The 12,267-nt window shown below is 59.9% G+C and overlaps 1 protein-coding gene across 1 annotated transcript; it reads right to left on the bottom strand.

The window, feature by feature from the left end:
- Positions 1-3,711: 3,711 nt before the first annotated feature.
- Positions 3,712-11,364, bottom strand: PERM1 (PPARGC1 and ESRR induced regulator, muscle 1). Its single transcript, XM_039564109.1, is given in 5 exon segments — positions 3,712-5,273; positions 7,028-7,144; positions 8,204-8,813; positions 9,476-10,572; positions 10,575-11,364. Coding segments are annotated over 5 exon segments (2,247 nt in total). The 5' UTR covers positions 10,918-11,364; the 3' UTR covers positions 3,712-5,193.
- Between the last annotated feature and the right edge of the window lie 903 nt (positions 11,365-12,267).

Here is a 12,267-nt window from a genome sequence, read left to right as displayed (position 1 = left end):
AGATCTGAGCACAGTGGGATTTTCTTTCCCCTTTACGCCAGAAGAATTCCTTCCTGCCAGTGCTGGCTCCAAACCTGCAGCAGGACAGCCCAGCCCCTCGGCAGGCAGAGCCAGCAGAAATGCCCGTGACCTGTGTTCCCTGAGGCCTGCCCTGCAGAGGAAGCCCCAAATCCCCGGCAGGGAACCCCTCCTTTCCTCCCACCCCTGCCCTGGCTCACACCAAACGCTGCCTGTGGCTGTCCGGGCAAGGAGGGGAGAGAATTCCCCACAGGAGAGAATCCAGGAGAGCCAAAGCCCCGCAGTGACCAGAGCAGTGACCAGAGCAGTGACCAGAGCAGGGCCAGGGGGGCTGGGATGTCCCTCTGGACCCCTCCAGAGCCCGGACAGGACACAAACAAAGGACAGAGTCTCAGGGTTGTTATTTTCCAGCCTCTTTGGCCAGATCCTTTGGAAGGTCAGCGGCAAATCCAAATGTTTTCACCTGGGGCTCCAAATCCTCAACCTTTGTTCCCTCGAGAGGCTGCAAATCAAACACAGAGACAAAACCTCTGCTTTGGTTCTTCCTCCGGTGCAGCCACAGCGATCCGGGAGCTCGCTGTGCTTGAATGTCTCCCGCTGTAATTTCAGTTTTTTCCAGGAGGTATCCAACAAAGTTTACATGTAAAGCCTGAGTGGGTTCTGTGTATTTAACTGTAAATGTGGCCGAGTTGAAGAGCTGTTTAATTTTCTAGCTGTGGCTGGTGTTCAGTTCTGTAAAGGGGCCTGTGCAGGAGTGTGTGGGTTTGGGTCTTGGAGCTGCTGCTGTTTTCTTTCAGGTTTGCTCTGTTTCGGGGAGGATTTGTATCTGATAACCCCCAAATGATCCATTTATTGAGAACTAAACTGTGCTAGGGGACATCTCAAATGTGCTGGGAGCTCTCCATGCCCCTGAGCTGCTGTGAACACTTTGATGGGGGTCACCAACATCCCTGAATTGAGCTGCAACAGCAGTTCCTGCAATGATCAAAGGGGAAGGTCCCCTTCCTGTTGATATTAAAGTTCCCTCGTGGATTTCTAGGAGGTTGGACAATTCCAATGCACATCCCCTGGGATAATTTCCCTCTCTTTGCCATCGTCTGCTCTGATGGAGGTGGATTTTTGCCCATCACTGTTGCCCTGGGGACTCTGGGGCCCTGTGTCCCAAGGATTTCCAGACTCCTGCAAACCCCTAATCCTTGACCAAAGCCTCCCCAGGGTTTGTCAGACAGCAGGACCTGGGTTTGGTTTTCCCTATTCGGATGCTGATCCAGGTAGGTTTGTGGCTGTGAAATCTCCTCTCCTGCTTTTCCTCCAACACCTTCCTCAGCAGGCTCAGGATTTAAAAACTGGTTTATTTAGAGCAGCACCAGATCTGTCCAGGTTAAACTAAAGTGGAAATTGGTACCTGCAAACCCACAAAAACCTCTTAAACCCCGACCACCGAGCCCGTCCTTCACCCTGACTGCAGCAGGGATGTTGGATTTCTCTCTGCTCTCTGATTTTCAAGCCACGATTCCAAACTCTTTTTTTCCCTCAAAGAATAAACAGCGAAATTTAAAAAAACCCCACAACTCAATAGAAAGTGGAGCTTTTAACCTGCTCCTTTGGCTTTGGGAGCTGGGAGAAATTCTCTGCCAGAGAACAACGGGTGTAGCAGAAATCAGCCTGTTCCTGTATCTTTATTCCCTTCCCGAAGGCATTTGAGGTTCAGGAATTCCTCGGGGAGAGGTTTGTGTGTCCCTTCCTGCTCGGAACCACAGCCAGAGTTCGGGAAGGACCCATCCCTCCCTTCCCGAGCGCCGGGGATGTGCGGGATCCGCCCCGGGCTGTGCCCAGCAACTCCCTGAGCGCCCTGTGGGTGGTGGGAGAATCCACCAAAACCTGCGGAGCTCTCCCGGCTCCACGGACGGGAGCGACCGGAGCAGAGCGGGGTCAGCGCTCCCTCTGCTCTGCCGGGGCCGGCACCGCATCGAACCCCCCCCAAAGGGCAGGGAACAGCCAGGAATGGCCACAGAAATCCCCGTGGGAAGCTCCGCTCTGGTTTCACCCCCGAGAGATGGAGCAAGATGAAGTCAGAGCGAAGGAGCCGCTGCGGCCAAACCGATTCCCGGGAAAAGGGGGAGCGGCATCCCTGCTCCCAGCCGGCGCGTCCAGCGGGGTGATGATGCCTTTTCCTGGTCTTAAAATCAAGAGGCATACACGGTTAGAAGGGGAAAAGGGATTTTACCTTGGCATTTATTTTTAAGGATCCTTAGGTGCACACGTCCAGGTCATGTGCATCGAGATGCACCCCGCCCAGTCTGTCTCTGTCTGTGTCTCTGTGTCTCCCAACATTGGGTATAACATTATAGGTGTTACTAATCAGCAGATCTATCAAAGATTCCCCAATGAGAGGCTCAAGTGAGCCCCCCCTCCCCAAGGAGCCTTCCCCTGGATGGTTCTATCTTGGTTTACAGAATATGTTCTGGAGAGGACCTTGGGCTCTGGGGCACACTGATCCCTAGCTACGATGCCTCTAAAATGCTGAGTCTCTGAGCTTGACAAACAAGTCCAAGAATGTAGGCAAAAAGCACTGGGAATACAGAAGCTGTAAAAAAGTATAACAGGGGTATAAAAGAAAAGGCAAAAAATCTTCATGGTATCAGTGAGACCCGGGCTCAGCTCCTCGGGGCGCACCTGCCTGACTTTTTCATGTGCCTGGCACTGGGGAGGTGTCAGATGAGGGAGCGACGTGCGGGGCACGGCGAGCGAGGCCTGGCAGCGCTCCCAGCGCGCCCGTGGCACGGGAGCAGCCTCGGGGCACGGAGGATGCACGGAAAGGTCTCTGCGATTTGGGGGCGTCCTGGCTGCCCCCAAAGGGGAGGTCAAAACCCCTCTGTCCTGGCAGCTTTTTTTCAGGGAGAAATCCTTGGATATACTGAATTTGTGAGGTTTAGTCCCGAATTTCGGCCACGGACGGGAAATCCCGGGCAGGCTGGCCTTGCTGAGGCAGAGGAGAGAGCTGGAAAGGTCAGGGAATAATCCAAGCATTAACATCTCAGGCTGCTCTCCTGCCCGGCTGAGCGTGGCAGAGGCTCCCAGACCTCCTGACACTGGCGGGACCTTTCAGCAACTCCTGCTGCGCTCAGCTCCCCGGGACAGCCCCCCAGGAAATCCCGGAGGAGTGAAATTCCCACTTCCCCCAGCTGCTCCCCGTCTCCCCCCCAGGCTGCTGCTCCCACCCGGCATGGAGAGCAGGGCAGAGTTTCACGGGTGAGCTGCAGACAGAGCACACGGAGTGTTTCAGGGTGGTTTTTTTTGAGGATGCAGTGCCAGGAGCTCCTGGATGCAGCATCCTGAGGGATCCGGGAGCGGAGAGGGGATGGAGGTCGTGCTGCTGGGCACTGCCTCGGGCTCACTGCTGTGCTCAGAGGCGCTGCCTGGGGACGAGCCAAGGGCTCCTGAGCCAGGAGGGATCTCTGGAGCGGGTTGCTGGTGACATGTGACAGCCAGGCCGTGTCTCAGGGGGGCAGGAACGGGGACTGAGCCAAGGACAGGGACACAGCCCCATCCCCCTGCCTGCTGTGTCCCCAGGGCTCCAGAGCCGTCAGCTCCTGCAGTTCTGGATCCACACACACACACAGAGGGCACTGACTTATCCTCCTTTAAAACCCCTTTAAGGGCTCCCCGCAGACACAGGGACGGACACAGAAGTAGTAAATGAGACAGAGCTTTATTAGAAGCTTCCAGCACATTCCATCTGTTGCCCTCCTCACAGAACAGCTCTCAGTGGGCGCACAGCTGCTCTGGCCCACACAGAGCCTGGCCACATCCATCTCCCAGTCCCACGTCTCACTGCCCTCTCCTATCAGCAGTAATCCACGGCCTCCAGCCCACCCCTACACACACACTGAAGTTTCACGGCACTCTCAGCACAAGGAAGGAAACCTCCCCTCTCCTCTTTCGGGACAAACGCCAGCACAGCGTTCCTGCAGAGCTCACAGGCAGCTCCACACTGCAGCTCCGGGCTGATTGCTGCCCTCAGAGCCTCGGTGGGTCTGGTCCCTGAGCGCTCAATCCCACACTGGTGCTGTTACCAGACTGGTGAGGGAAGGAAAATCCTCCTGGATAATGTCCTGGAGGGGTGAGGGAGGCACTGGGGAGAGGGGGGAGACTGAACCATTTTCTTCTCGTTTTTGCCCCCACTTTCCATTCCAGGGCCCCTGGAGCCCTTCCCCAGCCCCACAGGTTCCACACTCCCCCCACCCCACATCTCCCCCAGCCAAACTCTGCCTCTCTGGGACGGGAGGCACACGAGGAAATAAATCAAATATCCAGACCCTTTCCCTGCTGATTGGCACAGCCAAACCTGTCCGTGCACTCCTCCCTCCTCTCCAACATCCTCCTGTCCTCTTCCCTGAGACTTCCCTGAGCTCAGCCCTTTCCCTGCTGCCCTTCCCACCCTGTGCATCCCCCGCAGGACCCTCCCTGGCCGCCCTTTCCCCCCGTTCTGGCTGTGTGACCCTGCCCGTCCTCCCCCGTGGGACGGGGACGTGTCCCTGCAGCAGGTGTCCCGCAGGGACAGACCCGTCCGTGCCTCTGGATGCCAGGGCTGCGGTGGCCACGTGCGACAGAAACCTTATCCCAGAGCTGCTGCACTGAGCTGCCACTTCTTGGAGTGAAATCCAAGAGGATGAGCCCTCCTGGAGTGTTCAAAGCGGTCATGGGAGCGCTGGGCTCTGCCAAGGGAGTGGCCCCTCCATCCCCTGGAGCTGCCGCCCAGCCCGGGCCTAGCCAAGCTCTTCCCAAAGCCCTCCTTTCCTCCTTCACGGATATCCCAGCTTTTGTCGGGATGAAGCACTCCCCTGCTTTCTCTCGCTGCCACCTCAGCTCCTTCCTGTGCCACCAGGCGACTCCAGCAGGGAGGAGGGACCAGCAGTGCCCTGGAGCAGACCCTGGGCATTCCCGGGAATGGCGCGAGGAGCGTGCAAGGGAAGGGCAGAGCCACCCCTGTCCTGTCCTGTCCTACCGTCAGTTCCTGTCACCGGGAAGGTCCTGCTCCCTGTGCCATCCTGTCCCGCCACGGATGGGGCCGCAGAAGTCTTGGTGCTGGCTCCAGGCTTCTCCCAGTGTCCAGAACAAAGTCCCAGCCTCTGCCTGCGCCGGCCTCGGGCAGCGGCTCCGGCGTGGCCGGGGTTAAGTCCGGGGGTGCCCTTCCCTGACCTGCCGTCGGAAGTAGCGGATGGCTGAGAGGGTGCCGAAACTTGCCAGGAACACTGGAAAAGAGCCCAACACATTCCCACTGTGACTCCGGGTGCTTCTCCCAGACCTCAGGATCTTTCCCCGGGCGTGGGGGATCCCAAACTGCTGGGCCCCCCCTGCTCCGTGGGACACAGCGGGGTCACTCCTCATCCTTTCCCAGCCCCCTCCTGCCTTTGCTTTTCATTCCCACCATGAGGAATTTGTTCCCAGTGCGTTCCCAGCTGCCCACAGCCTGACTGGCCACATCCAGTCCCGGAGTTTGGGCACATGGAGACCCCACCATTCCATAAAACACGGCTGTTTTTAGGGGAAATGCTCAAAAGGCTCCACTGGTGATGCACAGTGTCGGACACAGATCCAGATGGGAATTTCATGGATTGGGTGGAGCCACAGGTTTGGGTGGAGATTTGATCTTGGATGAGGAAGACATGCTAGAAAAATCTCACCAGGGCTTCAGGGCAGCACCTTCATTTCCTGCTTCTTTTTAAACCAGGAGGATGCCAAGGAAAATCCCATTTTGTGGACTTCCTGTGGATTTTCTGGTCCCAGCCAAAAGCAGAAAATATCCAAAACCCCGGATCAAAAAACGTAGGGACAGAAGAAATAACTGATGGGGATTATAGACAAAGCAAGCTCTGCCCTGTGCTTGCACTCAGTGTCTTTGATTTGGTTTGTAAGAGACGTTAAATTCCCCTGATTCCCAAGCAAAGCTGGCAATCCAAGCTGTGCCTTCAGACTTCCCACCTTATATTCAGACTGGATTCTGATTTATGTGTTAGAGGGACATAAAGAGAGAAATTAACCTTTTAGAGGCCCAAATGCCCAGAGAGAATGGCTGCTCCGGGGCGTGGAACTGCTCCTGCCTCCCTCCTCCTCCCCAGGTTATTCCATCCCGGGGCACGAGGAGCGTATCCCGCTTTCCACACCTTTCCCGGGGCCACGTCCTCCATCCCAAACTCAGTCGCCCAGGAGGAGCAGGCCAAGAGCTGCTTGTGATGATGGCACTGAGCAGCCTTAGCTCAGGAGCTATTCCCAGCCCGGGTGTCAGCTTCCTGGTGACCTTAGCAGGGAACATTCCTCGCCTGGAAAAGCAGCAGGAAGCCTTGATCCCAGCATTTCTTCCCATGGAAGGGCTCTCCAGGGCTGGACCTGCTGCATCCAGGGCAGGAATTGGGAATGCTGCTCGCCCTGAGCCGTTCCCTGCTCATCCAGCGATCCCCACTCCGGGGGGATTCAGTGAATTTGTGTTTCCCCAGCTTCTTCTCTTCCCAGCAGCTTCCAGGTGCTGTGGTTGGAGAGGAGGGGATCCCACAGATCTCTGAGCAGTTGCAGGACTCAGAGCAGCAGGAAGATGCCTCAGCCGAGCTGTGTTTGGGGGGGAAGATTAAGCCTTCCAAGCACATCAGAAAAGCAGGGAATTTTGTTCCAGCTGGGATGAGGGAATCTAAACCTGCTCGCTGCAGGCCCTGACAGCACCGATCCCAAGGAAATCCTGACAAACTGGTCCCTGTCAGGGGCTGGATGGAGCAGGACCAAGGCCGTGGATACAGCTCAGCTCCAGCCAGCAGCCACTTTGTAGGGAAAGCACAAAGGAAGCGAGCAGGAGCCGGGAGCGGAGGAGACAGAAAGCATGGAAAGCACTTGGGAAAAGCAGGAAAACGCTGCACTTCCCCACAGGCAGCTGCAGGTATAAATATCCCAGCTTTTCTCCCTGCCAAGTGCCCCCCAGAGCCCTTCCCACCCCTCTCCAGGCGGGCACTGTACGTACTGGTCTTCCAGGCATCCGGAGCCTGCAGGTCAGATGTCTTCACAGCCCAGGACGCGAAGGCGCAGAACACGAGGCACATGTCCTTGTGGCTCAGCACCCGGGGGTTCTCTGCTGCCCCTGCCACGAGAGGAGCACGAGCTCTGGGGGCTTTGTGCCACCTCCTCTGCCTCCCCTCCCCACCCTCTGGGACAGCAAATGCCTGGTGCTCCCAGGGAATCGTCCCTGAAGGTGTTTTTGCAACAGAGGTGCAGTCAGAGGGGTCTGGCCAGGGCTCGGGCGCAGTCCCGAAGGACAGTGGCTCATCTGTCACCCCTCTCAGTCTCACACTTTGTTAAAAACGCCAGGGAAATGTTTGTTAAAGCCACCCCAGGCTGCCTCACCACCTCCCTGAGCATCTCCCCAGCTCTCTCTGGAGGCTGGAATTGGGTCTGGGGAGCAGATTTAGGACAGAGCAATTCCTGGGGCCTCGGGCAAGCTCCCCTTGCTGTCACCGAGGTCCCGAGGCGCAGCCAGCTCTGGGACAGCATCCGAGAGTGCTCAGCATCCCTCCGTGCATCCCACCCCACCCCACTCCTGCTCCCTGCCTCCTCCAGGGACGAGGACATCCCTGAGGGCCCGGCGCTCCCTGCCCCGCTGCCGTTCCAGCCTGGAACAACTTGCAGGCCTATGTCAAGATCAGGTTCTTCTTGCTCCTACTCATTTGATCAGGCTTTCAATTAAAACCGGCTTGTTAATCAGCTGTGACCACCCCAAAGGGGTTTTTCTCCATGCAAACAGACTGGAAGCTCGATTTTGAGGCTCCCTTCGGGATGGCTCCCTCGTTGTTTGGGTTTAATATTAACTCTGAGGCTCTGAGCATCATTTAAGCTCAAAGATAAATCCCTGCCTGTCCTCATGGGCCAAACTTCTCCCTTTATTCCCATTTCTCCCACCTGCCTCCAGGAACAGGCAATGTCCAGGTGACCTCTGAGGCCTCTGGAGTGGGTTTTACAATCCCAAATTTTACCTGCTCATGCCTGCAGTGCTGGGGGACCTGGCCAGCAGCACCCGCTTGGCACGGGGACAGAGGGAGGGAGCATCCCAAGGGAGAGCCAGAGGGGACAGAGGGAGCATCCCAAGGGCCAGCCAGGGTGACACAGCCTGGGACATGTCCCTGCAGGGGACAACGGGGTTTACCTCTCAGGGCCAGGGCCGTGCCTGCATCTCCCGGCCACACCTGGGCTCCTCCCAGCGGGACCAGGGCGAGCTTCTCTCCGGATCCTCTGGGCACCAGGGCCTGGGATGCTGGGGCTTGGCCTCCTCCCAGCTGGATTTGCCTTTGCAGCAGGGACTTCAGAGCCCCCACAGCTTTCTTCACCTCGGAGGCCGGAGCCATTGAGAAAATCCCTCTCCAGCCCATCCTGCTCTGGGCTCTCTCTGGGAAGCAATGTCCATACACGTCAGGGATTGGGATAAACACGGTGTCCTTGCCTGTAGCCGGGCTGGGATCCTCCTTTTGCAGCCCAGCGTGGTCCAAGCTGCTGAACTTCTTCCTTTTCCTGTCTTTAGCTTTGCCTTTTTTCCTGCTTCCTTCTGGTTCGTTGAAAAAGTGCTCGTACAGCTCGGGCCAGCAGAATTCCCTTTGCAAGGGGGATTTCCACCCCTCCACGGAGCTCCCCAGCTCGTCCTCCTCCTCCTGGGAATCACAGAACAAGTAATCGTACATCTCGGGCCAGGTCACATCCAGAGAGCTGGGCCTGGCAGAGGCCCCATCGGCAAAGCACAGGGGGCTCATCTCCCTGGGGGTCTCAGCTGCAGCTTCCCAAGGGATCCCAGCCGCAGGAATCGGGGGGATCCCAGCTGTGGGCTCGCATGGGATCTCAACGGCCGGAATCCTGGGGATCTCAGCTGCGGGGATCCTGGGGATGTCGACTGCAGGACTCCCGGGGGTCCCAGCTGCAGGCTCCCAAGGGATCCCCACTGGAGGAATCCTGGGGATCCCAGCTGCAGCTTCCCAAGGGATTGCTACAGGTTTCCTGGGAATCACAGCTGCAGGCTCCCAAGGGATCCCAGCTGCAGGAACTGCAGGGATCTCTGAGGGCTTCCTTGGAATCTCAGCTGCAGGAGCTGCAGGGATCTCAGCAGCAGGAATTCCAGGGATCTCTGCAGGTTTTCTGGAGATCTCAACAGCAGGAATTCCAGGGATCTCTGCAGGTTTTCTGGAGATCTCAACAGCAGGAACTCCAGGGATCTCTGCAGGTTTTCTGGAGATCTCAACAGCAGGAATTCCAGGGATCTCTGCAGGTTTTCTTGGAGATCGTCAACAGCAGGAATTCCAGGGATCTCTGCAGGTTTTCTGGAGATCTCAACAGCAGGAACTCCAGGGATCTCTGCAGGTTTTCTGGAGATCTCAACAGCAGGAATTCCAGGGATCTCTGCAGGTTTTCTGGAGATCTCAACAGCAGGAACTCCAGGGATCTCAGCTGCAGGCTCCCCCCCAGCCCCCTCAGCAGCATTCCCTCCAAAGGCTGCCGCGCTCCCGGGCTGGAGAGGCTTCCCTGGCATCTCCTGGCACGCCTGTCCTGGAACAGCCGCGGCTCCGTCGCCAGGGACCACTGGGACACTGTCACGTACGCCCGAGCCACCGGCCTGCGCTGCCTTTGGGTGCTTGGTGGCCCTTGTCTTCCCTGGGGACTGCGCCCCCCGGCTCCTTCCCCTCTGCTTCGGGGCAGCAGTCCCGGGATCGCCGCCATCCACGCCAGGGCCGGGCACTGACCGCTTGCTGTCCGCAGCCTCCTCGCTGCCCAGCCTCACCAGCGCTCCCTTGGCCGCCTTCTCCTTCCCTCTGCCCTTCCGAGGGGACATCGGCGAGCCCGGGGGTGCCTTCCCGGCCCCCGCCGCGCCCGGTGCAGGGTCCCTGTCCCCCTCGGTGGCGCTGGCTCCGCGCTGCCTGCGGCTCTTCTTCGGCTGCGCCGGCACCTTGGGCCTCACCACGCTGGGGGATCCGCCCGGCGAGCTCGGCTCCGTGCCCGCCCGCTCCTCCTCCTGGGCCACCCTGGGCACCGTCCCGGTGACGGGCTCGGGGGGGTCCCCGGCGGTCCCCGCACTCCGGGGCTCCGACGGGGCAGCGCTGGCAGAGCCCTTCCCGGCCGGTCCCTCCGGGGAGGCAGAGGCTGCTGGAGCCTCCGGCTGTGCCACCACCGCCGGCTGTGCCACCAGGGCGCTGCCACGGGCTCGTCCCCCTCCTGCATCCCCTCCCTGCTCGGGGGGCTCCATGGCCTGGCCGCCTCCGGCCGCTCCTTTTTCCGCCGCCGCGTCCTGCCCGGGGCTGCCCTGGGCTGTGCCACCGGCCGGAGTGGCCGCGGGTGGCCGTGGCGGCTGCCTCCTTTGGGCGCTGGGCATGGCAGCGGGTGACCGGCACCTGGGCTCGTCGCTGTCACACAGGATCCTCCCGACAGAGCCCGGCTCTGCTTCGTCCTCGCTGCCCGACAGCAGCTCCGGCAGGGAGAGGTGGCCACGCTCCGGCCAGCGCGGGGCGGTGTCACCGGCCACCCCACGTGGGGCAGGCTACCCGTGCCAGCCGCTGGCTCGCTGCCCGGCCTGGCCGCGGTCAGCCCGGCGCTGCTGCGGGGACAGTCCCGTCCCGAGGCGTCCCCTTGCTCAATGTCACTGAGGCACTGCTCCTCGGCCGTGGCCAGCGAGGCCGGCGCCAGGCTGCACTCCTCGGAGGCCTGGAAGAACTCAGCCCATTCCCGGTCGTTCAGCTGGATGCTGTACTCGAAGTTATCCATGCCTGCAGCAGGGGAGCAGGGATAGGTCAGGGACGAGGGGGTGGCATCGGTGTGGGCAGACAGAGGCGAGGTGCGTGCCCCCAGCCCTTCCTGCCAGTTCCTCCTTTCATCCTCGCTCATCCTCACTCGTGTCCAGCTGAAACCCAGCTGGAAATTCCAGCTCCTGGCAGCCTCAGCAGGATGGGGATGGCTGTGCTGGACCACAGCCCTGCCAGCAGTGAGAAGGGACAGTGCCACCACCCTCTGCTCCCCAGCATGGCAGCCCCGGGGCTTTGGGATTCTCCCCACAGCTGCATAGGGGGCTTGGTGCTCTCTCCAGAGTTAGAGCAGGTTTGGGGTTCTCTCCACAGCAGCACCACACCTCACCCCCCCCCTTTCCTACTCCTTTTGCCACTTAAAAGCTGGGATTGATGTTCCCGAGCATTCCTGCCACGGCCTCCCGAAGCTCAGCGCAAACAGGACATTCCAGCAAAGCCACGGCAGCAGCCCCGTCCTTCCCGCGGGCCTGGGGAGGGAGGAGCAGCACAGCCGCGGGGGGATCCGGCAGCAGGAGAAGCAGGGAGCTGACAAAGCCCATCCTACCTGTCCCCCAGCCCCAGGCGGGGACGGAGCCATTCGAGGAGCCACGCAGGAAAACCCTCCCGGCACAACATGATGCCGAACCCTCGGCGGGGGCAGGGAGCCCGGCTGCAGCTCAGATCCATTCAAGGGCTAAAAATAGACCCCCCCCCTCCCTCCCCGGTGTCACTTGAGATCCCGGTGCCGCGGCCCGGAGAGGGCAGGCCCATATATAGAACTGGTGGGGGACATGCCAGGGTGCCAGCCAATGCGTGACTGTGCCACAGCCACGTCTGGGGGCACTGGGACCACTGCCGGTGCCCACTGCTCCTTTCTGGGGTTGCTCCATGGGGTGGCCAGCAGGGAAGGGGGACAGGCCACGGAGCTTCCAGCCTTTGGCACAGCTGGGTGGCAATGACTGTTCTTTTTCCCACAGAGCCACTTTGCCTTAGTCACCCTCTCCAGGATGACACAAAATCACCTCAGGGGCAGGGTTCACCTATTTCGGGCACTCCCAGGGCATTTATTGCCGGCCTGCTGCAGGGTGACATCAGGAGATCAGAGCCAGCATCACGGTCTTGTGACAAACCTGGCAGGGTGTGTGGCACACGTCCCGCGCCACCCAGGGCCACCTGGGCCACGTGCTGTGGGGAGCCTCGGGCTGCAGGCTCAGGGGCAGCCTGGCACAGGCCACTGACACGGTGGCCAAGGGTGGCCTGGCAGGTCACAAAGCGAGGCAGAAATAGCCCTCAGCTCCCATGAGCCCCGGAGCCTTCCTCCCACCTTCCTGCCCCCACACGCCCTCCCCGTCCCAGGGCCAGAAATAGCTGCCCTGAAGGAGCAGGGAGAGTGACCCCAGCACTGCCCCAGGCCCTGCTGCCCCCAGCACTGCCCCGAGGCTCCAGCCACCCC

The sequence above is a fragment of the Corvus cornix genome, chromosome 21, assembly GCF_000738735.6.
Source record: "Corvus cornix cornix isolate S_Up_H32 chromosome 21, ASM73873v5, whole genome shotgun sequence".
NCBI lineage: Eukaryota > Metazoa > Chordata > Aves > Passeriformes > Corvidae > Corvus > Corvus cornix.
This window is presented reverse-complemented; position numbering and strand designations above follow the sequence as displayed.